Source organism: Thunnus thynnus, chromosome 23 (assembly GCF_963924715.1).
Source record: "Thunnus thynnus chromosome 23, fThuThy2.1, whole genome shotgun sequence".
NCBI classification, from domain to species: domain Eukaryota; kingdom Metazoa; phylum Chordata; class Actinopteri; order Scombriformes; family Scombridae; genus Thunnus; species Thunnus thynnus.
Genome location: NC_089539.1, coordinates 8,973,133 through 8,998,613, shown reverse-complemented (window position 1 = coordinate 8,998,613; position 25,481 = coordinate 8,973,133). Strand labels below are relative to the sequence as shown.

Below are 25,481 nucleotides of genomic sequence, written 5' to 3'. Positions count from 1 at the left end.
GCAAAAGGTGAACAGTTACTTGGGGATGCTGCCATCTTGTGGCCATTTTTTATTATTGCACTCTTGGAGGCACTGAAGTACTGTGTCCACCGGATTTGGCCAGCAGATGGCTTCAAAAACACAGTTTCTTTTCATGTACACAGCTGGAGAGTGACTCTAAACACTGAGATACCAGTAGAGGTCAACACTGTAATAATCATCTCCATATTACATGAGTTTTCCCAGGGTAAAAGTCCAGATATCATTTACCCTGATGCAGCACACTACGTTGTGTTGGCCATGTGCAATAAAAATGCACCAATGTGAAATCATATTTTTTTCCAAAGCTAGAGGTCTTGTGAACAAGATATTAAAATTAATAATAAATCTTATTAATATGCATTGGCATGACCTTTAGCTCACTGAGACAGGTTTAATTTTATGTCTGCAACCCCACATTAAAAGAGATGGTAAGAGCACCCATTTTTTAATGTCTTATTAAAAAATAATAGGACATTAATTTCTCAATATATCTCAATAATTTAGGCACTTCAGCAATTATTTGAAGGTATTGTAATTTCCAAATGGTGTAAATCCTGTCATAGAAGTAAGGGATGGTGATGAATGAATGCAGCATGAGCCATTCTTTGCGGTTGCTCTGTATTGTTTTATTTACAAGAAAATACATCTTCATCTTTTAACATAAAGTGACCTTAGCACATGATTTTTGAACAGATGACGGTTATGTCGATGTATGTACCTCTCTTGTTTCTAAGGTTAAATAACGCAGGTTCCTACACATGCACAATGAGATCTCCAGGTCTGGGTTACTGTTACAGGGGGTCAAAATATAAAATAGGTATATGTACCGGAGGTTTGATTGAAAACAAAGCTCTCTCTAAACAGTTCTGTAGTAACTCCAAACTGTAGTGATCGCTGGCTTTGAGGGAGAATCACTGCATGTTGGTGCAGGACATTTTAATCAATACATCTCCAACTTGAACACTACATTAGAAACCAGAGAACTACTGTACTTGAGGTCTAAATCCACTTCCCATGTGTTTGTTTTCTGGTTTCTGGATTGAGAACTTTTCAGGTTCATGTATTGATTTGACTGTCCTACACCACTTTTGAGCTGACAATTTCAAACATTCTCCTTTCCCATGTCACAAAGTGACTCCACTAAAATAATAACATGCACTACTAACACAATTATAAAATTATCAATTGTCAAACAAAAAAACAGAAAACTTGCATGACCTGACCACATGTATTCATTGTCTTCGTAACCTTAGGGGATGCTTTATCGTACATGATAGATACATTCAATCTCTTACTTACAAAAGGGATGATAGAATGAGAAAGATTCAGGATCAAGGTTTTGTTAGTAAGGATGTCATTATATAGCAGGGTCATACAGTGTAGTAGGTCACTATGGGCCTAACTTCACTGGTAAACTATCTTTAATTGTTTCTTAAAGGGGATAAGAAATGATGAGGTTCCATGCAATTACCCCAGGAGTAACTTCAGTCATGACAAAAGAGGGTTGGCTAAATGCAGTTTCACAGTTGTCTATGTGAAAGAGGCTGAAAAAATCTGATATTAAACCTGCATTAGCGTATTTTTGGCCACTTGGTGGTAGCAGGCTATGACTACAGCATATGAAGTTGATATGGAAACTTGTTAGCAAACAGCAGTCTATTTACACATCCAGCAGATAGAGAGCAACATTAGCATTCTTCTGGAGTTGTGTAAATCCAATATTCACTTTTTTTAGCTTTTCTTTGGTGTCCACCAACTCCTGAGGGAAACATCTGGCTCTTAAGTTGCCAAAAAGCAGGTAATGTATAGTTGATCTAAGAAAGTGGCCACCTTCCGTCTGGAAATGATGCTATGAGAGCAGTGACAGTGAAGTTGCGGCCCCAATAACCAAAAAATGAGCTGAAAGTTGATTGAGAAAAGATAATTCTCCGTGGGTTCACTACTACAAGTGCCTTTTACATACAAGTGGTCATGTGAACCACTGTTAACATAAAACATAAGTCACTTTAAAGATATAAATAATATTAATGTAGAGAGATTTAAGGTATTTTCATATAATCCCTATCAGTAGGGCGGGGCGATATGGACAGAATTAAATATCACAAAATTTTTGACCAAATACCTCAATATTGATATTGCGACAATATTGTAGGGATGACTATTGGTGCTTTCACAAAATATTTACACAATGAGATTTTTAATAAATAATCATCAGTAATGTGGATATAATGACTAAGTGGGTAAAGACAAATAATAGAACAGCTAGAACAGTCTGGTAAGTTCCAAAAATTACATCACTTTACTGTAATGCCGCCTTTAAAACCAGGAAAAGACAACACTTATGCCACATAATGATATTACGATATCCAAACTCTGGGATGATATCTAGTCTCACATCACAATATCGATATAATATCGATATATTGCCCAGCCCTACCTCTCAATGTAGAGTTTAGCCTCAGTTGGGCCCAGTTTTGTTGTGTGATTAGAGGACAAATCCGCTCTCAGACCACTCTTTGCCTAATAATCCTTGGACAGAATATGCAGTATGAAAAGCACTCTGTTAAGCAAGAGGGTACCTCATCATTTATTATCCCACATTTCTAGATTACATAAAAGTATCTCTGACTTAATTATTGAAGCTATGGCCATACCTATAGTTCTCAGGCACTGTCTGCTCTTGAACTGACCTCATGTTTCAGTGTCACTTGGCAGACTCTGTGTCATTCAGAGGCTCGTCTGCTCTCCTGTCAACAGAGTCTGACTAAACACAGCACAGAATAGATGACATATTTCTGGTCAGAAACTTCTGTACAGAATGTCGTTAAAAAGGCTTGCATGCCATTTCAAGGCCTACAGTAATGCCCGTGATGCTCTATCACATGAAAGGGTAATCATTTTTCCGCAGTCCTCTTATTATATTACGAGACCATCACGAGCATACAAGTTATTATTCCTTTAGATATTAAAGGAACATGTTAACATTTCAAAATTTCATTAGTTTTTCATCTCCAGTCACAGTTTGGGGGAAAACAATCTGTCCTTCACTTACCTAGCAGACCAGGGCTGCATCCAAATAATCTAAAGTCCTTTTCTTGAACTGTCTGCTTAACGCCAAGAGGGGAGGTTACAAAGGTTTCAAATCTCAATGGAGCAAAGATGCTGTGCTTTGAGACATCATGGATGCAGCCCAAGTTTAGACTACACAAAAAGGCCTGAGGGAGTTGCTAAAACTTTACATGCAACAATACACATTACGTTTCATACCAAATTAAATAATGCAGAAGTTGTTAGATTCTTAAAACCTGTACTCCTTTACACCTTTCTTTGAAGATACCAACAAGCCAAGGTATGCTTTGAAAGATAGCAGTGCACTTGTTTCTGTTCTGCTGATGATGCGACTGATTGTCGGTTCTCTGCGGCACCAAAAGGGTGGCGTGCTAACAAAACAGAAGCGTGTTAACAAAATAGTGGTGTGTTAACCAGTGAGATGACATGATATTATTACACTGTCAATCACTCAACCTCGGAGGTGACATTGATTGAGATGTGTGTGTAGTACAGAGTGAGCATTACATACAGATGTTTCCCTTGTTTGTGGAAGCGTCTAAACCACTCATACAAATGCATACAGATTTCACTATAGTCGTGTTTCTAAAGTGGTGTTACACATTTAAATGTTTCTGAAATTTACTGAGGGATTCAAACTGTCACATTGCAAATTTTGAAATGTATGAAACCACATATAGAACTCTATGTATCTATGGTGATATCTGAAGACTGCAAATGAATGACACAAACATCCACAACTTCTCCACACATTATCACTTTTCCATTCAACTCAATTCAATGCAATCTGAGAGGCAAAGTCTGTCTAGGTCACTGTTCCTAAACACATCTGAACTATAAAAAGAACGTACCATATAAGCAGCCACAACCACAGCTTAGAACCACCACATGAAAACACAGTTTTTATGACTTTTCTAATGGAACAAAATGATGTTAATGTAACAAATCCCTAATTTCACAGTACAGTACATACTTTCACACAAGTTGCTGGTAACAAACATGGAGGCTAAATGAGGAAAAACAACCTAACTTTGACAACAGCCACTGTAGATAAACACCAGTACCTCATCATACAATTTTATGCTAAGTACTCTGCTTTTGTTCCTGTAAATAGCCAAGATCTGAAGGATAGAGGCTGAACAACCTGCTGAAGTATCCTTGAGCCAAAAATGAGCTGCAAAGACGTTAATCTATTAACAAGCCTGAACTCCAACCTCTCCTCTACAGTATATTAGCCCTATCATGAAATGCTCATATTAGGTACAACCCAATAAGGCCTCTTGTATTATAACATAATAATATGTGAAGTATTATCTGTAATATTGAGATGCATGTAAACACACCTGAAAATATTAAAAGATAATCAGCTTGCACTGTAGAAAGGTGAAAAATAAAGTATTTCTTGTGTCATAATCACTCAGCTGTTGATTGGCATAGTGTGTCAGCTTATTGTCAAGTACCGCCATGCTGTAATGTGCATCTCAACAGGCTCAAAAGGACCCACAGAGCCGGATCAGCACTGCTGACAAAGCAGAGTCCCAGCAGGCATCCGACACACAGCAGACACCAGAGTGTGTTTTGTGTCAACACCGGGAGGGGGAGAGCTGCGGCAGGTGGCCGGTGTGACAGTAACAAAGTCTGAATGACTACCTGCTCACCCATGTACAGTATATAGTATGTGACTGTTCCTAGACAGGCCAGACTACCAGATTGCTCGCTCCTCTGAAGAGGGCCTCTTTAGCTCATTGTGTTTGTTCAATAAACCAGAAACCTGTAGTTTCGGAGTCAGACCTGCGTCACTAATCGCTCTAATAATAGACCCAAGATGGCTCTGTGCAAGTCTGCAACTGAGCCTGTGCCAGTGGTTGAAAGGTTTGAGAAAATTCAGGGCAAAGACGAGGTAAGACAAGGACAGGGATTGTATGGCTGCTACGGTATGTACACAAAACCAAACAAAGGCATATAGTGACATTTTTAAAAATAGTCTCTTTTGACCTCTCGAAACTAAGAGGTTGCATTAAGATCAGTAAAAACTACTAAAATTAAGGAGGTAAAAACAAATGTGGATCCTGCACAACCCAGTGCGATTGGGTGTGGAATACTGCTTTGGACATAATTTAGTGGTTCAATATTAAAAAAGTTTTCCAGCTAAAACGCAGCTATCGCCTCATTTCACTGCGAGCTACCACAACAAAACAAAAACAGCCCTCTAGAAGCAGAGTAAAGTGCTACTGTGTAAAACAAAGAAAATGAACCATCTTGGTGAATTTAGATGTCTCAGTTCTGCCACTTTCAAATGTAAGAAATTGAAAAATGATGCACGCTAAAAGCAAACGTTTAAAATCGGGGTGATGGGGGTCAGGGGGAGGGGTAATACTGGTGAATCCACTTCACTCACCCCCTTCACTTCTCAGATGGGCAAAGGAAAGATTAAAAAGAAGTGGGAGAGGAGAAAGGAGAGCTGAAAGACTAGCTGGCGTCGAGAGCTCTCCTGCTCTAACAGGAAAGGCTCAGAGCAAAAGAAAAGAAAAAATCTAAACAAGAAAAAAAAGAAAAAATCTAACCCTGAAAAAATGCTAACCCCACCCCCTCGCCTTACAGATTCCTTTTTCTTTCATTGCCTCTTCATCTCCCACACTCTCTTCTTCTACCCCCACTCTTGTCTGTTTTTCCCCCCAGGGCCTCTTTCCACCCTCCCCTACTCTCTCACTCCTCGGCTGTTTTGAGGACAGAGTCGTCTCCCAGGATCTTGCAGAGCTCATTTAGGCGATGCTGCATCTCGGGGATGCCGGCCAGCTGGGCCTCCAGCCGCTGTTTCTCCTCAGTGAGGGAGAGGCGGGTCGCCGTGTCCAGCTGCTCGAAGCGCCAGCCTCCCTCCCCGTCGAACTGCAGCAGGTTGGTGTGGTACTTCCTGGAGGCGGAGAGGAATGAGGAATCAGCGATTTACAACTTCATGACGGATTGAAAAGTGGGGAAACTCCATTTCATCAGTGGGTTCTCTGAAGAAGGTGATACATCAAAAGCTAATTACTCTGTCATAGAACAGATTTGCTTTGTGTGATGTATCTTACCACAGGGAGGGTCTGTGTGTGATGGAGAGCAGGGAGATGCCGGCATCTTTGGCAGCCTGGAAGATTTTTCCCTCCACGTCAATGCTCACAGCGCTGGTACACTCATCCAACAGGGCATATTTAGGCCTGACATACACAGGGGGGAATGGTTTTAATAGTCGCTATCCATCCTGTTGTCATCTTAATACTTCAATAAGATCATTTAAAGTGCCAAACAACAATACTACCAACTTTTACTGTAGAAAAATCTGATACAAACTTGGAAAAGCAGACTGCAGGAATATTATTTGATCTCATTTTGATTCTACCTTTCAAGAGGAAATTTTGGCTTCTTAAAATTATAGATATTGCCAAACAGTGACCTCCTTACATGTGGTAGAACATGCGGGCCATGCCCATCCTCTGCTTCTCGCCTCCTGACAGCACATCCTTCCAGTCCAGCTCAGTGTCCCACCCTGAACAAGTAAAGAAGAGAGCATCAGACAACCTTGAAAAAAAAACACTACGATGGTTTGAAAGGCAGATACTCATATTTTGGAAATATAGATGCTGAGAGCAAATATATTCATATTGGTGAAGAGATATCTTGACCTGCATTGAGTCTACGAAAGTACATAGACCTATTTTAAAGTGGATGCATTAGGCCTGTACATAAAGAGTTCATCAATATACATTTTGAGCGATATACTGAATAATTTAAATGTAAACAGGTTGTTTGTATATGTCTGTTCTTACCAACAACCATCATAAAGGAGGAGAACAGCACTGAAAGACCAGTATCTAGTGTTTGCGGTGTGACTAGACAGGAAATCCCTGTCGGTTAGTTTATATCGCGTGAGTGTCCGCATCCGTGATTGATGATTTGTGACTGTATATGCGTGCGAGTTCCTTTGCAATCAAGACCTTTCTCAACATTTTCACAGTGCAGTCATTCATACATTAAAACCTCCTGCTGCACTAAGCTTTGTGCAGTAGTTGGTTCACAACAATAGGCCTGTTTGTTTGGCAATGAGAGAGGAGTGGCTGCCAATTAGCCACCGACTCAAGTTTAGGCAATACAAGTAATACCCACGTGCAAAAGATCAAGCTCCTGGCTGGTACATGTTACCTTAGTCTGTTTGATCCCAAAACACTGGCAAACTTGCACCGCGGTTATAATTTGCAGTGCAAATTTTGCTCATTTTTAAACAACTTCAAAATTACATGTCAGAACCTGTAACACTAAAAGATGACTGATGTTGTAGACCAACAGGATCTTACCACTGGTCAATAACTTTATTGTTTATAGTGGATTACACTCAGATTAGGCTAATGGTTACTTTGTCCATTTTTTTCTGGTAGTTTTGTCAAATTTACGGTTTTGTCTGATGGCTATGTTGTTTATTTTGTCTATGCCATGGTTATTTTGTGTAGTTTTATACAGTTATTTTGTCAAATTGATGGTTACTTTGTCTAGTTATAGAAGTAGGTTTAAGTTGTCAAAAAGTGTTGCCTGTGCAATTTTCTGCATCTTCAATCTTCAATCTGCATCTTCCCCTATCGTCACTTGAAACACGCAGCTCCACATCATTGTAAGCTGTCTTCCTAACTGTCGTACCTCCTTCTCTGGTGACGATGTGGTTGAGGTTGACGATGTCCAAGATGGCCTCCAGGTCTTTGTCACTAAGGCCCCTAGCAGCCATGTCCTCCACCGAATCTGGATAGATCACCTGGTCTCGCAGTGAACCCATGGACATGTAGGGCCTGGAGAAACACACACACAAACACACCCCTTATCCACTGAGTGTTTCTCAAGAGTGTGAACTTCTCATTTCGTTAAGTGCTTGAGATGTTGAAAAAAGAGGATGTGGGTGTGTGTACAAAAGGGCATAACCTTTGGACACTTAAATAGAAAAGTGTAAGTGCATTGGGTTCTGTTACAGCTACCAGGTGGCCATCTCATCCTATGTATAAAATATTTACTGCTCTGCAGGAGGGAGTTGCTGAGTCTGCAGCATTAAACAGCCCTGGATAAGATTACGTTAGACAGTCTTGGTTCACTTCGGTTCAGTTTAAGCGCTACAGTCCTACTGCTTGAATTTGTGGAGGATTCCCTCATCATTTTACTTGTTAGAAATTCAGAACATACACACTTTAATTGCCCACATGTCCCCAATGGATGACTGACTCTTAACCATACACTCCTGTGACTGATGGTAGGCAACATGCATCATATTATATGGCTCAGTCTGACAGCTTTTTGCAGAAAGTTGACAAAATGTGACACAAAACAAGCTTATATGAACCATTAGCTGCTGTTTTCCTTGTGTACACTGATTCTAGTTACCTTGTATCACTCAACAGAGTTATCACAGATCAGTGAAGCAAAAGATACATTGTGGGGACACATGGCTGATTTTGATGTCCATGCTAAGTCACACTTTCTGAACAGAGTCAACTGATGATACTGAACTTAGCTTCTGTCATTTTCTACATTTTTCGGGATCTTCAGGATGAATAATAATGATATTGCTGTAACTGTGAGTATTAAAAGATACAATATGTCTATATGGTAAATATTTCACTGTGGTCAGGGCTCTGGTTTCTCTTTGTCAGCCCCTCCTCTTCAACATACACACACTGGTCCTGTTACAATGGATTAGATTACTGGTAGGGTTCTCCAGTACAATGATCATACCCTACAGTTGTTTCAGTACCCCTCACCGCTGTGGGATATTGGAGTATGGGATGCGTGAGACTGTGTCTTTGTGTCTATACCTCTGAGGGATGTAGAACATATGTTGAGGAGAAGGTTTGTGAAGGCGGCCACCGTAGACAGGCCACAAACCACTGAGGATCCGGAACAGAGAGCTTTTTCCACAGCCGTTCGGCCCCGTGATCAATAGGTGCATGCCCTCTTCCACCTGAAAGGATCATATCAGTATTATTACTGAAAAGTAAAAGTAGCCCAAATATTATGAATAATGGTGAGAAAGTATCAGATTAGTGAACATGTTTTACTTCAGAAGTAATTATATGTACACGTGCAAGTCAGTTATTTTGAGCAGCCAAACATATAACTGACCAACTGATCAGCAACATCTCTTTCAGTGTGTTCAGTGTATATTCTACATGAATGCCTGATTCAAAGCTCAATATCATCCGTCACTCCCTGTAGAAGTTTTTCTTGGATATTTACACTTCTAGATAGTTTGAACCTTTGGTGTATGATACTTGTGGGTGTAAGCACAGTGTCAGCAGGGTGCTCAGGTGTATTCACCTCAAGCACGTGTTTTGGCAACTGGAGTTCGGTTTAGTCTGGACAGAGATCTGTTAGCATGAGCTGCAAGCAGTGTTTGAAAGCCATTTTTAAAGTTGAGGCCAGGGAGATATTGATCTTCATGAGGGGGCATAGCTACCTGAAAGTGTGGCTTAATTTATCCAGACTAACATGATGTTACCCAGCTAAAATTATCCTCTCAACTCTCTATCAGCTAACTTGTGATAATTGCAACTGATTTTGATGATTCCTTAGTAATTTACATGTTCTCATCTAAAAGCATCATTTTATTGACGTTTTTCAATTGGTGCCTCTCAGCAAAAGAATCGTTTGGGGGATCGTCTTGAAAAATCTTTGTCACGATCCAGCTAACTGTGAATAAACCTGCACTCTTGCAGCGCTGAGTTCAAAGACATGTGGCTCTGACAAAGGTTATAAATATATTTTAAAGCCAGCTTTGAAGAGCTTAAAAATCCTGGCTTCTGTCTAATTATCAGCGATGAAATCAATCCAACTCAATTATCCACAAACAAAGAACAGGCCCCTGGGATCAGCAGACCCTCAGCCTCTCTGATGTTTGAGAGGGAGATCAACAGAACAGAATAAACAGAGCAGAACACACAGGAAGGGGCAGCTGTCCTTATAATATCTGAAAAGTTCAAAAAGTGATATATAAACCTTTTGCCAGCGCTGATCTGTCATGGTAAGCATCACAAATCCTCTGTAGCTCATTATGGTAGCCCACAGCTGGAGGGGCGCAACACACTGACACCCAAAGGATGTAACTGTTTCCTAATGAGACTACAGAGGATTCTTCTTAAATGCTAATGAACGCCACACAGACAAAAACCCTCAGGGAGTCTGATGATGAGGTGAGGTTCAGAGAACATTTGAAACTATCAGTTAAAGTGTAATATAAAGGGGGGATAAATCAGAGTTTGATGCTGAAGTATAGATTAATAGATCATTTTACTGCTCTTTCATATTTTAACCCATTCCAATGAGAAAACAGAACACAGTAGATCAGAATCTCATAGACAGTTGAGCTCTCTTACCTTAAAATTCAGGCTTGACACTACTACGTCCCCGTTTGGTGTGATAATTGGGACATTCTCACATACAATGCCGTTGTCAACATCTATCACTTCACCTGCAGAGACAAAAGAGAGAAAGACAGAGAGGAAGAAAGATCGGGAAAATTGAATGACAGTGTATCAGAGTAGTGATAAAGGATTAAACTCTCTCTCTGTCCAGACATAAGCATGGATATGGATGGGATAATACCTAAAGAGCAGGAATTATGGGGTAAAAATAAGAAAATCCCGCTTTAGCACTTCACTTATCTCTTAGCTTAATACAACTCTTTCAAAGGAGATTGATTCTGGCGTCAAATGGATGTTTACACAGGGATGTTTATGCAGTGAATCTGACCATTGACCTTGAAATGTTGGAGATCTAGGAATTTTTGGCTTGTTCTAGTTTTGTGAGTTCCCCCACGAAGGGCTTGCTTGGCACAAAATTTAGACAGTAAGTGTATCTTAAAAGTGAAAACATAGGTCACTGTGCAACCAATAAAAAGAGACGCTCTAAAGATCTAAATGTATTTTAAGTAACTGTAACTCACACTTTATGCATTTAATTCAGTGCTGATGTTTTCTAATTTAGACAATCAAATCTATGGAAAAATAGCAAGCAGAAGGGCTGAAAATAAAGACTTTGGGTTGAGTCGGGGTTATTTAAGTGCATACAATGCATTGGGTCTAACTGACAAAAGCCACCAGCTTGTTCCACGCTCCAGACAGCGGAAGTGGTAAAAGTCAACCCACCATAGCAACAGTAACCAAGCATGTGTGGAAGTTGGGAGTGGCCAATTAGGCTGGTAGCTAACTGTTTCTCTTTTTCAGCCTATTATGATACAAAAAGAGGTGTGTACAACAAGTACACAGTGTATAAGCCTACCCCTGATCTCCAGTGGTCCGTCTATGTGCATCTCAGGCTTGCTCTTCTTCTCCCCTCCTGCTGTGGATGACAGAGAGGAGCGCTTGTAAACACCCCTCTGGACATCCTCGAACACCACAAACATGTTGTGGACCCTCGCAGTGTAGCCTGCCAGCTCTGTGACCTGTCCAAACACACACACAGGGGTTAAAGGTCATTCTTGGGTAAATGTCAGAGGAATGTTAGTGTGACCCTGAGCAGCTCAGATTGTTATAGAGGTCATTGTCACGGTCATGTGCTGATAAACCATGACAGGTGGTGAGGTCAGGGCAGGTACATCTGACAAAAAGGTCGGGAACAAGTGTGTGTGTGCAACAATATGTAATAGTGTTAAAATGCACAGCCAACACCAGGGTCACAAAGTGGCTGATGCTGTGGATATGATGTTATGGATGGACTGTGTTTCTTTCTTTACTTTTTGCAAGTGTAACTGTGTTTGTTAATATATAGAATGAAACTCACAAAGTCAAAGAAGGGAAAAAACAAAGAAAAATCACCCTCTTGCTTTGGCTTTAGTGTTGCACCCTGCGGCGAGACAATGCAGGCTGTTGACACAGCTTGATTACATTACAACAAACACCAGTTCTGGGAATTGATGGACACCATGTGGAGCTGCAGGGATGTGACTGGCTCAGAGAAGAAAAAAAGCAAGCAAGCAAAAGAAGAAAGCAAAACACAAATGAAATGAAATGTGTCTTATGAGGGCGGGACATATTTGAAGAGTGGAGGATGACTAATGATGAAGGAAATAACTTCTTTTTAAAGAGCCTCAACAGCTTATTGTAGAATTCTGCTGGGACCAAAAACGGGGAATAAATATGGAGACATGCAACACTTTGTATTTCTATCATCCAGTGAGGATGAAATAAAGTAATAGAAATGAGTTGACTGCCCACTCTGAAATGATTGGGATCCATCCTGACAAAAACTTCAGATATAAGCTAGTGTTTACTATATGACAGGTTAGTGCAAATATTTTTCTAAGTAGTGACAGTCCTGTGTTGACTTGCGTTTGAACTTCTTGCCAAAAAACACATGATCATGCAGAAACAAAAGCTAAAATGAACATAAAACATGCAAATAATGTGCAAAATGAATGAAATTATGAGTATTTCATTATTTAAGGGTTAGCCAGCTATGCTTACAATTGTGTGTGAAACGCTGTTATGAGATGTTTGTCCTTTGGGGAAATTCCATTTTAAACACTTTGAACATTTGATCTACCACATACAGGTGTGTCTAAACACTGGCACGCAAATGTCAGCTTGTGTTGTGACTGAATGTTACTATTGGGAAGCACTGTATCAGCTGATTTGCATAAACACAACCTAAGCTGTGTTTTCTCCACCAATTTATGCTTTAAGTTGGTTAATTATGAACCACAAAATTACCAAACGTGCAGACATGAAAAACAAAACTTTTCAACAAAACAGACACACAAAACAGAAGTCCTTGCTGACCAGTTGGATACTGCTGTGGTTTTTTGTTCTAATGAGTAAATGCAAGTACAAATGTGGTCATGATATATCACGCCAATATATCTGATTATCCTCATTCCCATGCATGTTCCCAGTACGTGCTGCGAGAGAGAGAGCAAGAGACAGACAGAGAGAGAGAGAGAGAGAGAGAGAGAAAGAGAGAGAGAGAGGGAACGTGAGAAAGAGATGCAGAAGTGCAGGCTGAAAGATCAACAGATGGAGGATTATTCACAGCTAGGCTAAGCCCTGAGGGAAGGAGCTCTGGACAGTCAACACTCAAACGCACAAGGTTGCACTGCTGGCTGACCTACAGTGACATGAGAGTTTCAGCATACTCTATCTTCAGGAAATGATACCTAAAAAAAGATTTCTGTGTTGCAACTATGATTATATTTAATGCAGTCTAACACATATCAGAGGACTAACTTGACCCAGCTGTCTTGTCAAAGCATAAAATCTGATTATACTTCTAATGAATAAATGACTTGGAAGAGATTGTGACTGTGACTTTGTGAGCAGTCATAGCGACTGTCATCATCTGAACGCCACAACAACGATGTTAAGCTAATATTTAACAGTTTGCTTTGATGTAACTACTCTATGCCTCATGCCACTTTAAAGGGATAGTTCACCATAAAATTAAAAAAAACAGTCATTCTATCTCTGCTGTCTTCCAAGCAAAAAAAAAAAAGAATCTCTATAGCGTCACACAAGCATACTTAAGTCGTCCTTAAAAATTTCAACATCTGGCATGCCCCGGTTAACCTGACGCGCCAGATGGTTTGTTACACAGAATCATCTGAGAAGTCGTCCTTGGAAACGGTTTGGAAAAGGGCACTTTAAAAAAATATTTGGCAGGTGATTGGATGAATCATCTGTCTATCGCCGCCTATTATAGGCTAAGTTCTTGCTGTCGTCACACCTGAACCACTTTTACTGCCAGTAGTTCCTCATAGGACGCTGATTGGTCCGAACCGCTGTTGCTTCGAGCCACAAGGGCATAACCTGAAACCTGACGAGATGGAGTCTCGCGTGATCTCGCAAATCCAGCTGCCTTGCAAGGTAATGACCCGACAGCCCACTGGTTAAGACTCATGCCATATATATATATATGTATATATATATAAAAAAATCAACATGTTTTGCAGCTTATGTTTTGTGCTAAGCGTTTCGTAACAAAACAATGACAATGATGAGGAAACTGTATAAAATATCAATGGAAATATTCAACATTTGGTTCCACACTTTGCAATTATTTGGGCACAAAGCACTTGGATTATTCTGTATAATAGAGAAATTCCCTCAACAAGAAAACAACAACACCTAGAAGGAAGCTAATAAGCAGGGCTCAGTTCCAGACTGGGTTCAAACAGGCCTTTGTAGAACAAAAAGGAAAAAACACATAGCTAAGTTTACAAGATAAGTGGCAAACTCACACGAGCTAGGACATGTCATAGGGCCATCTGACCACACACGCAAACAAATACACACTGTTATATTAAATAGGCAGAGTGTGTGGAGGTGTGAGCAGGGCATACTGCCTCAGGAATGTACTCCATCCCTGCTGCCTGTTAATTTTTGCACACTCGCACATCTCTTGGAATTGCAAGCAGGGACTTGCTGTTGCACATCTACTGTACTCGGCACACATTCAGAACAGAGGTGAGTGCAGGCTAAAACTCGTATCCTCCAGGGGAGAGTTTTGTACCACAGACATGCAATGGAGTGACAGGCGTCATAATCTGCTCTTCCACAGAGTTGCATGTTACTGAAATTTAAAAAAAAAAAATCACTTGGAAAAGAATCATTTTTATAATATTTGTCACATTCTGGTGTGGGAAAAATGGCAAGATAATGCTTACAGATTCTTGAGACAATGGGAAGTCTTTAAGAAGACTTGACACGACGACACGCTCGCACTAAAAGAGTTTCAGTTCCTCCTCTTCACCACAGGCTCTAACCTCTGAACAACGCTGAGCACTGATGTTCACAGATGAGTCACACATTATATGCAAGTTCAACTGACCCTTGCTCAAATACTACATGTGTTACTAAAGGAATTACTGGATAGCGTGGAAAAACACCATCCAAAAACACAGGTGGGCTCATGATTAAAAGCAGACAAGTACATACCGGCCGCACTGCAATACAGCTTCACAACAAATGTGCAGCAGCCAAATCCTCTTACAGACCTGAAAATGCAGCCTGAGAGCGACAATGCATGAATGGGCCTTGCTATTTTTTTTTTTTTTTTTTTTTTGGATTAAAATGCAACGAGAGATCAGGGATTTGGCCCTCAATGAACAAGGCCTTTCATTCAGTGATTTCTTTCTTTTGCTTTTTTCAGCCTGGACTCCAACACATTCCTGTGCATGCATGGTGAGTTTTCACAGGGGGGGGGGGAAATGGAAGGAGAGAGGTGGATGTACAGTACAGTATGCATCTGTCACTCATTGATTCATCCATCCGTCCATCTGTTCAGTCTCTTATACACTGGTTTACGAACTGACCCAACCATCCATCCTCACACATACATGTGAATATTTAAAACTCTAGCCCATCTGAAACATTTCTTTTCCTCATATATTTTCTTCAAAATAAGATGCTAAACTTAATATTAATAACTACAATAAACCAAATTATATCTGTGCTGAGCTTGAAGGTTAATTATTGAAAAAGTAGTTAGCAGATAGCGCCAAAAAATATATATTAGCACAGAAGATGGAATGACAATTAAGCAAATTTTATCTGCTAATGAAGGCCACATGATGTTTCTGAAAGCTCCAGAAAATTTGGCCTTGTGCTAAGAATTGTCCCAGCTCTTACTGTCCTCACGTCTTTATCTTGCTCTTAAAGTCTTTCATTGTCTTTCTATTGAATCTTTAACATTTACACGCAATCTCGTAAGTGGTTAAATGAATATTTTCGAGATAATGTACTTACTTTATTTGCTGTTTGCATAAAGATGAAAGATCTTGTCTTATGTTAAATTAATCTAATCTGACTCTGGAAATGATCATTCCCAGTGTGGGAAATTGTATTAGACATGTTACTCTATAAAATAATAAAAAAGAAGGAAATACAACAGCTACTATTGATTTGAAGGTTGATAGTGAAAGGTTGGGCTTATAAATCCGTAGTGAATGAGAAAGATCAGTAGGTTGTCATGATGTGAGGTTTCTTTATTTCCAAATGTCCTCACCTCTTTGTAGGAGGACATGATCCTCTCGATGGCATCGGCTCCTGAGGCCAAAAGGTTACGGGCTGTGGTGAAAGCCTCCGTCCTCTCGCTCACCAACACCTGCGTCTGACCATCTGCCGTTTCTAGAGGATGGACAGAAAGACACAAACAGAAGCCAGAAGAGAAAGTGAGATCACTGAGAAACACAGAAACTGTGCTACTACAGACACTTTTACAAAACTGAGATGTCTTAGCGATTAGAGCCTGTTAACACCACATTCTCACACCTGAGCCTGTGAGCATAAAGAATACCACAGACAGCGGGACAGTAGTAATAATGATCAGCAAACAAAGGGATTCAGCTATAGCTTTATTTTTATATGACTGAAATATCAAGCGGGGAGGTGTGGGAGGTAGCTACTGTTTTCACACATGCTAATCAGCTCTTGTTTGAGGAGAAAACAGTAGCTGTTAGTTTGGAGATGCTAATGATCCTTATGTGTGCTATGAAATCCGCTAACACCACAGAATCAAACACACAGCTATTATAGGCTTAGGCTTACTACACCCCAGATACTGTCAAGAGCAGTGTAAGTCGGATATTGTTTGTTTCTTGCAAAAAAAATCAAGTGAGGAAACAAACTAAGGATCCCCATGACAAAAATCACAATTTTCTAATCTACTGTATAGCCAGGGCTTATCTTTTGGTGTGTTTTATGACCAAATCAAACACTCAGAAGAGATTTAATTGGGAGTCTTGAATAGAAAACGTTCAGGGCACCTCACTCAGCCACCCTACCGTTGTCAGCGAAGCCGGTGGCCGTGATGATCGGCACGGCCACCATGACCAGCCCGCTGCTGCTCCACACGTACTTCATGAGGAACTGCTCGATCATGATGTACCAGAGACGCTTGGACAGGATCAGGTTCATCTGGTCTGCCAGAGCCCGGTAGCACTTCTGCAGCTGACGCATCTCCACCTGCACGGGACAGTGTATTACGATAACACAGCAGCATATTCATCTCATTGTTTGTGATGTATCTATTCAAATCATCTAAGTTTAACTTTGAACCAAATGACCTGTTTGCAGTGTAATCATCAATCTAATTATATTGATATATACATGCTATGACATCAAAAGATGTCAACTTTGGAAATGGTAGATTTGCAATGGATTATAGAAACAAATTAGGTGTTAAATGTTAATACAGTTAAGACATCTATGTAGACTGATATCTTTGTAAAGATGGACATTCTGCATATATGTCATATTGAGAATCATACTATAACATGACCTATTACAGATTTATTAAAGGGGTTTTACACTTTTGGTTGTAGTGTATATGTAAAACTGATTGCAATTGGATAATATAGTTATAATATAGTAATTTAATGACTCCCTCATTATTGCCACCATCCAGCCCTGCACACAGTACCTTGTGTCCCCTGTAGAAAGCTATTTCCTCCGCGTTTGCAATGATCCTGGAGTGCACATAGCGCAGGTAACCCTTCCTGTGAGCTTCCTCAGCCACCAGCTTGCCAAATTTGGGCGAGCAAGCGCGGAGGACCTTGGCGGTGGCGAAGACCACCAGCCCGGCCAGCAGGGTCGGCCCGGTGGCGTTTGCTCCCCTGGACCGGGCGGTCTGGATCAGCGTGTAGGAGGTCAGCATCACGTCCAGGATGGGCTTGGTGAGGTTGGAATAGAGATGGGCCACCGACTGGGAGAACATCATGACGTCCTCGGTGAGAGACTGGTCCGGGTTGGCGAGCCTCCCGTCCATGTTGCTGACTTTGTAGTAGGTCTGATCGGTGAAGTAGGTCCGGTAGGCATGGTTCACCAGCCGGGTGCGGAAGGCCAGAGCCAGTTTGCACTCCAGGTACCGGATGGCGCTGTTGACGAACGTGGCCGGGATGGCGATGAGGAGCCATTTGATCAGCTGGAGGATGAAGCTTTTGGGTTTCTTCTCTACGATCGTTTTAACAATCTTGCCGTCCAAGCTGGCCACGTAAATAGACAGAAACGTCCGAGATATCAGCGCCACCGAGTGCAAGCAGAGCAAACCGAGCTCTTTGGACACAAGCTTGGGGAAGAGGATTTTAGCAAGTTCGAGGATCTGCTTGAAAAATTCTGCATTCACCCCTGGGGTTGTCTTTTTCTGAGCCGCGTCTATCTGTGATTTTACCGCACATGTGGAGCCGTTTTCAGTCCTGGAAAGCCGGCGATTGTTCCCTGGATGTTTGTCTTTGCGGAGCTGCTTGCAGATGATGGGGTAAAGCGTTTTGACACCGTAGGCAGCCGCCGCAAGAAACACGGCTCGCTTCGCCGCAGCCGAGCGGTCCCATCTCACTCTGGACGCCGCATCCAGGATGTGCGACATTTTGTCAACCGTTAGTCGTCCTTGCTGACAATCCTCACAACACCCATCCCCCCTAAACTCCTCTCACCGCGTCGACATGAAATAGAGAAGGACTTCTGACGGCGGGGTTGACATGTACCGCTACATCCTGCTTATTTTTTTTGCACTAATGTCAATTGCGGAATACTAGAAAAACAGCACTTCCTGTTATAGATTTCAAAATAAAACCGCCTCTCCAATTCGACAATAATATGTGAATCATTTCGTTGAGTTTGCACTTTTATTTTATTGGGAGCAAATTCGTTTAACTTCCGGACCCATTGTAATTGTTTCCACTAACTTGACATCAGTCTTTTTTCATTGGTCGCGCCCCCTGACAAAAACACGATTGGTTCCGTGATAGACGTAAACAAATATATCTACTGTATCTACAGTATCTAAAAATATCTACTGTATCTACTGTATTTAAATATTTCTACTGTATCAACTGTATTCTTACTTTGGAAAAATGTATTGTTTGGATTCACTGAATATGACAGGAATCTCTGTTGGCAGTTCTATTTGATTCATTTACTTTCATATTCACAAATCTAAATTCTTAAGATCCCCTCCAGACATGTTTTATATAAAATACTCTACTTTGAATTATGATTTGTGTCTGATACAGTTTTTCCACAAAAAAAGTTAAATTACTCCGTTAAAAACCTTAAAATTCCATCTCCACCTTCTCCCCCACATTGGAAAGTCCCGAATCTGTAAATATGCAAATATTCTCAGTGTTTGTGCACTGGAGGCTTCAAATTTCCACATCACACTTGTGTAAATTGAATATTGGAGCAGGATTGGCTTCCAGACTAGTTGTGATGTCACAAATAACGCTGGTACACCCGCCCCTTAAAATTGGATTTTTAATGAGCACAGAGAAACTTTCTACTTTCAGTAGATGAATGTGAAAACAGCCTTCCAGTGTCAAACTCTGCAAATACATCACTCTGCACAGTGAAGTTCAAACATCTCACTGAAGCAGCAAGAAGATTATATATAGATAGAGTCATAGATTCTGGATTTTTTTAATAAGGGAGGCGGAGTAGACGTAATTTTAAGGATTTTAACAAGATAATGTATCTTTTGTGGAAAAACATATCAGACACAAATTATTATTCAAAGTAGTGTTTTATATACATCTTAAAACATGTCTGTAGGGGAATTCTGACTACTTTTTTCTATTACAACCTTTAGTCCACCTGGCGTGTTTGTGATTGTAAACTCAAGTTATATACACAAAGTGCTGTAAACATGTACTTGTTTCAATAAAAACTAAATTTTTTTTAAAAAAAATATTATATTTTCTGGTTACCTTGTACTTCTGCGGCAAATACATGTCACACAGTAATTTAGTATACACGTAAATACACGTTTATTAATAGCGCAGCGCGTGAGAGGTTGTATTTCCTCGTGCATTTTGTTAACATATTTTGAGCAACGTTAGCTGCTACTCAGCAAAAATATTACCCAGTTCAATCTGAACCCGCACAAACACACGTTAATTAGTGTTGTTTCACACTTCTCTGATAGGTCACAGCCGTAGAAAATGAACTGGGTTGGGGGTTCAAGGTAAGACAGAATTAACAGCTGTCGTTATTAAAGTTGATGTTAGCATGTAGCTAGCTTACACGTTAGCAGACGTTAACGTTACTCTTTAAAACAACAACTCTCATTTGCAGGAACCGCTTAATGATGAAGAATGATGCGAAAAAGCAGCGGGTGAGACAGTCAAACACAGTTCACAAGTCAAATAACAGCTGTAGTGTTCTTTGTCTAGCTAAATGTGGTTTTGCTCTTTTCTCCCAGGAGTTCTTTGAGAGGAGAAAAATGCAACAGAAACTGCAAAACATGGGGATTGCTCTGCCAGAATCCCCCAAGGGCGCTAGCTCTGGTAGTATGGACCTGGTGACCCTGTTTGTTGTGAACCAGATTGCTGCAAAGAAGGAAAACAAAGGTGAGAAGTCTTACTGGTAGATGAGCTCCAAATCAAACAGTCTAACAAAAGATGCTGAAAAGCAGGTTTATGGGAACAATGGATAGCAACTCCCTTAAACTTAAAGTCACCAAAGGTCTGAAAGCTAATAAAATAATAACATACATTCAAATGTTTGGACACACTTTCTCATTCAAGTGAATGGCAGGTGTGTCCAAACTTTTGACTGGCACTGAAATATGTGTGTGTTTTGTACTAACATGCATCACACCTCGAATACATGAGCACATGAAGATAACACTGTGCTGCAAATATAAATGCTATGTTTCATACATAAGATTACAAACTTGTCTGTCCATCAGTGTGCATGTTCATCAGTTCCTCATTATGGCAAATGGATGTGATAAAAAAAAGTGTTTGTGTTTTTCAGATCCCCCTAAAGTAGCAGTTCTCAGCAGCTGTAATCGCAGATCCAAACATAAGAGAAATGAGCCACTGGTACTGCCAATGAGCCCCTGCTCTCCCTCACAGCTGAGTCTGGTTGAGAGCCAACCTCTGTACAGGTAGAGCTGGGATGTGGATTGTCTAAAACCACCAAGAGTCACAACCAGAATATTGATCACATTGTAACTGTTGAGATATTTAGAAATGTTGTAACGTCTGATTTTGTCAGCTTTACCCAGCTATATAGTAATAGCATCAACTTAACTCTCCAAAGAGATCAGAGTGGTGGATACTTAAAACCTCCTTATCTATCTATCTATCTATCTATCTATCTATCTATCTATCTATCTATCTATCTATCTATCTGTCTATTCTGTGTCAATATTTAGCGTTCAAGGAACGAGAAAAAGAAAGCACATCATTCCACAAGGGTTCAAGTGTCAGCAGGTTCGTCACTTTTCTTCTTTGGCACTTCTCCTCTTAACATGAGCAAAAAGTGGGACTCTCTGACTAAAAAGTCACCTATGTTTCTGTCCTCTAAGCTGTCACCGGTGCTGGAGTCAGCGTTCTCAGACAACAGTGCATCTGACTACCTGCTGCCCAGAGCTGATCTCCTCAGCCCGTTCTCCTCCACCTCATCAGCCTCCTCAGGTCAAGGTGGTGCAGTGAAGCATTTTATAGATCAATTTAATGGGATAATTGTCTGTTTTTTACTTTACATGAGCGTATTTTAAACTATCAGTGAATTTAGGCCAACTCAAATTGGTCTCTTCAGGAATATTCCCCTTGCAGCTGAATCTCCAGCAGAGAGGCCAGACACAAGCACAGCCACCTCCTCACTGCTCCCCTCCACCCTGGGACACCTCGGGACTGGAGCAGACTGAGGTAGCCATAACAGAATATCATTTTCAAGGAATATCTCACATTAACAACATTGCATAGTTCCATTTACTACAAAGGCATGGGAACATTCGACTCCTCATGTAGCTCATAAGCCTTATTTGGATGCTGCCTGGTGGGTGCATGCTGTATGTACAATGTGCAAACACAAAAAGAAGTCATCTTGTCAATTTTTTACTGCTGTATTCTGGTCTATATTACAGTGGGAAAATAGCTCCAGTGAAACAAAACCGGTTATCATATTTTTTGCTTATAGCAAAATATCAATGTTGAACCTACCAGAATCCTGCCTGGCTTCATTAAAGAGATATTTTGCAAAGAAATGTAAAGTAAGTAAAGTAAAGAAAGCATAGCGGCATAAAGAATGCATCATCTGAACAATATAGATTTATCAGGGACACATGATAAAATATTAGCTTGATCTACTTTTCGGTGTCTGCAGACCTGTCAGAAGTAGTATTTTAGAGTAATCTTTCGTCACTCACCAGTAGTTGCTGTAGTGTGGACCAAGAGTGAACTCCTGTGAAGTTATGAACATTAAAAAGTGACAGTGTCTTCCCAAAGTGTGATGCCACTCTTAATATCCAGTCTGGATTTATTGTGTCAGTTTCAGCCTTTCTCTCAGCCCAGAGGTATGACAGACGGTGTCTCCTGGTCCAGTGGATCAAACCCGACCTTTTACCAACTGGAGACACCCACAGCAGCCCAAGTCCTGTTTGGAAGTCCAAAGCCAAAGTGCGAACAACACTGGAATTTTGATGGATTATCTTCTTTTTATTTGTCATTTAAAAACTGTTGTGTTACAGGACAATTGTTTTCTATTAGCTAGCTTAGCTTTTTGTTACCAGTGCAACTCAAAGCCCATATGTATCTGTTATCTCAGTAAGGCCAGGGACCGTGCAAGACGTGAAGTCACCTTCTCTCTAAACCAAGCGGGGGACAAGGACCCCATCTTGGACTTCACTCTTAACCAGTCAGAAAGTGAGCAGCAGTTTGAGGAAGATGTCTTTAGGGGCTTCAGCAATGAAGAATATGATAGAGAGGGTAAATACTGCTTATCGACCGGTTCACTGGGAATCTTTTAAATAAGCACAGTGAGTTTTTCTTCAGGTCAATATTGAATTTCTTTTCAGCTTCTCATTTTGGGAGTGCAAAAACAAGGCTATATCTCAAAGAGGAAACACCAGTCAAATCTTCAGCACCACAGTACGTGTTTGTACTTCAAATATAATCAAACAGTTTGTCGTCATTTATTTGCAGTATGCTTTGAATTCGTTTTTATGTTGTTATGTTTTTTTGTTCAGAACTGTCCCTGACTCACAGTGCATGGGAGTGGAGGTAAGTTCTCTCACACATATGAATGTGTCAAGTCAGCCTTTTACTGCCACTAAGTGGTTGAGTTTGTAATTGCCATGTAACATTAAAATGAAAGTGAATAAATAATAAGATTCTCCACTAAGTAGACAATTAAGAAAGTTTAGACCAGTTCACAAAGTTGTCACAGACAGTCATCACAAGCTGCAGAGCACTTCTAACAGCATTTGTTAATTTAATTTTATAGCTGTATATATGAGTGGAGAATACAGTGCATTTCTAATGTGGACTATTATAGTTTTACGTTACCTCTGTTTTATTCACAGCTCTCCAACTGCACTGACATGAACTTTTGTAAGTCCACTCAGCATCTCCAATGTAATTATCCATCCACTGCGCATTTAAAGACAGTAAATTGAATAGATGGTTTTTTTTTATATTCCACAGCATGCCTTGAACACAACAATGGCTGCATGAATGGCTGTGAATTTTCGCCAAGTTACTCTTGTAGAGGAGGTTACCTTAGTTCAGATTCGAATGATGTAAGTTAAGTTACCCGCAAATGCTTTGTTCATCTTACTATTGTACTGTGATTGTAGATTCACTTAAGAATAAAAAAAAAAAATAGAAGTAAAAATCAAGTCAATAGTAAAAATGATGACTTTGCCAGAGAGATAACCTTACATTAACCTTACATTAAGCCAAGCAGTGTCTGATATAAGCGCTTGTATGTTTTCTTTTGCTAACTCAATATCAGGATGAAGAATTTTGTCAGTCGATGGACCACACCTGCTGCACAGATACTGTAAACCCAAACCTGGGCTCGGAGGGGAATCCAACACACAGGCCTCTCACTCCACACATAAAACCCCAAAAGAACACCGGAGATTATCAGAAATGTATGGAGAATGACTTGAGAAGTGATGGCACAGCTCAGTTTGTATCTCCTCACTCTCAAACTCCAATCTCAGAGCAATGCAAATTCGAGAAAACCTCCAATGAAATGCGAAACGCAGGAACTCAAACCGTCAACATTTTCACAGTCGAGACATGCGACGCTTCGACTCAGTGCAGTCTGTTATTAGACAGCGTGAGCAAAGCCCCTGGGTTCAACTTGCACCTGCCACCTGTTGACATGTCAGTACAACATTCAGCCACAGGGAGGCAGACTGGCTGCATAGACGCTGCTGCAGAGTCAACCACACACACAGATTCATCAGCCAACTCCAGGAGTGGAGGGAACCATACGCCCTGGAGCAAGACACAATTCAAGGCTGGCTCCCTATCAGGCATATTAAACAAATTCACTGCAAACATTAGTGAAGGCAAAGTGATCCTGCAGAGACCCATAAACCCCTTTGTAGATGTTTTGAGCATGACTGAAGGCAAAGGTATAATATGCAATATGTGTTGTATTCAGTTTGTCACTTCATGTTTTAATTTAGAGGAACTTAAATTGTTGGGATTCCACTGACAAAAAGAAATGAACAATCATTTTTTGGACGTTTTCTCCTTTCTCGATCTGATTTAGGTGAGCAGGATGGAGAGGGCAGAGACGAGAGAGGGCAACAAGAAAACGGCCCTCTGATGAAAGACTTCTCAGACGAAGTGAGGGAGGAGCTCACATCTACCACCAGAGTTAACAGGCTCTCAGAAGAGGCAGAAACACTTCAGGAAATAGCCGACATTTTGCTCCTGCTGAAGCAGAGAAAGAGAGAGGGATGAGAAAGAAGGAAGGTAGATAGATAGATGAGGGCAGCTGGAAATTAAGAAACATGCCTGTTCTGAGCATGTTGTTTTAATTCAAAAGATAATTTAACAGTTCGTTTTAAAACCACATAAAATATTCAGCATTTGCTCTTAATGTTATGATAGCGACAGTGAAATAAAGCCCCAAAGCCGTAATGACTCTGATTCATAAGTTTATTTCTTTCCCCATATACATATTCAAGTGTTAAGATTTCATGAAGATATTTATTTTTTATAGAATATAAACTCTAGCAAAACATTTACAGCTTGAACAATAATCAAATATACTATACAGCACTCTTTTTTTATTAGTATTTTTGTAGTTCCTCGTAAACGGTAGAAACACATGGAATTGTCTCACATAGAAAAAAATTGCAACCATTTCACCATAAGTAGACATTTATTGTTCCCAGTTGGTAGAGGACGGTGTGAACACGACTGGATGTTAAGGGCTGAACACCAAATTATCTCTTGACAAGGTGCAGCCTGAAACAATCACGGTAAATATTTGGTTGTCACAACTTTTCATTACACAATCTGTGTTATGGAGCAACAGCTTAATTTGTGTGTGTGTGTGTGTATGTATGTATGTGTGTGTGTGTGTGTGTTTGTTATCTGTAATAATACTTTCAGTACAAAACTACTTTGTGTGTTTTAAGAC

At 40.4% G+C, this 25,481-nt stretch overlaps 2 protein-coding genes across 6 annotated transcripts; one reads left to right on the top strand and one right to left on the bottom strand.

Moving 5' to 3' along the window:
* Nucleotides 1–718: 718 nt before the first annotated feature.
* On the bottom strand, nucleotides 719–18,578 carry LOC137176118 (ATP-binding cassette sub-family D member 2-like). Its single transcript, XM_067582181.1, has 10 exons — nucleotides 17,515–18,578; nucleotides 16,877–17,057; nucleotides 16,099–16,220; nucleotides 11,380–11,542; nucleotides 10,476–10,570; nucleotides 8,919–9,064; nucleotides 7,759–7,904; nucleotides 6,532–6,616; nucleotides 6,162–6,287; nucleotides 719–6,001 (listed from the first exon to the last, which is right to left on the bottom strand). The coding sequence occupies exons 1-10, from the start codon at nucleotides 18,454–18,456 to the stop codon at nucleotides 5,797–5,799; spliced, it is 2,211 nt and encodes a 736-aa protein (XP_067438282.1). The 5' UTR covers nucleotides 18,457–18,578; the 3' UTR covers nucleotides 719–5,796.
* Nucleotides 17,793–24,979, top strand: LOC137176119 (uncharacterized). 5 transcript variants are annotated; one of them, XM_067582183.1, is made up of 16 exons: nucleotides 17,793–17,821; nucleotides 20,011–20,049; nucleotides 20,160–20,199; nucleotides 20,287–20,434; nucleotides 20,844–20,976; nucleotides 21,247–21,304; nucleotides 21,400–21,514; nucleotides 21,609–21,742; nucleotides 22,365–22,492; nucleotides 22,641–22,801; nucleotides 22,891–22,963; nucleotides 23,062–23,095; nucleotides 23,398–23,425; nucleotides 23,519–23,613; nucleotides 23,829–24,462; nucleotides 24,603–24,979. In XM_067582183.1, exons 2-16 carry the CDS (start codon nucleotides 20,027–20,029, stop codon nucleotides 24,794–24,796), a joined length of 1,998 nt encoding a protein of 665 aa, XP_067438284.1. In that variant the 5' UTR covers nucleotides 17,793–17,821; nucleotides 20,011–20,026; the 3' UTR covers nucleotides 24,797–24,979. The 5 variants fall into 5 exon arrangements, with proteins under 5 accessions (XP_067438284.1, XP_067438287.1, XP_067438286.1 ...); XM_067582186.1 differs by lacking the exon at nucleotides 17,793–17,821 and having other exon boundaries at nucleotides 19,882–20,049; nucleotides 22,641–22,738; XM_067582185.1 differs by lacking the exon at nucleotides 17,793–17,821 and having other exon boundaries at nucleotides 19,883–20,049; nucleotides 21,400–21,508; nucleotides 21,633–21,742.
* Nucleotides 24,980–25,481: the final 502 nt, after the last annotated feature.

What these genes read in the sequence shown, in the direction of transcription:
- LOC137176118 (XM_067582181.1), bottom strand. Translation starts at nt 18,456, where the DNA reads ATGTCGCACATCCTGGATGCGGCGTCCAGAGTGAGATGGGACCGCTCG. An exon ending in CGGACCACTGGAGATCAGGG is followed by an intron (nt 10,571 to 11,379) that starts GTAGGCTTATAC and finishes TTGTCTCTGCAG; the next exon opens with GTGAAGTGATAGATGTTGAC. An exon ending in ATGTTCTACATCCCTCAGAG is followed by an intron (nt 7,905 to 8,918) that starts GTATAGACACAA and finishes GTGTTTCTCCAG; the next exon opens with GCCCTACATGTCCATGGGTT.
- LOC137176119 (XM_067582183.1), top strand. Translation starts at nt 20,027, where the DNA reads ATGAACTGGGTTGGGGGTTCAAG. An exon ending in AACTGGGTTGGGGGTTCAAG is followed by an intron (nt 20,050 to 20,159) that starts GTAAGACAGAAT and finishes TCTCATTTGCAG; the next exon opens with GAACCGCTTAATGATGAAGA. An exon ending in CACAGTGCATGGGAGTGGAG is followed by an intron (nt 23,096 to 23,397) that starts GTAAGTTCTCTC and finishes TTTTATTCACAG; the next exon opens with CTCTCCAACTGCACTGACAT.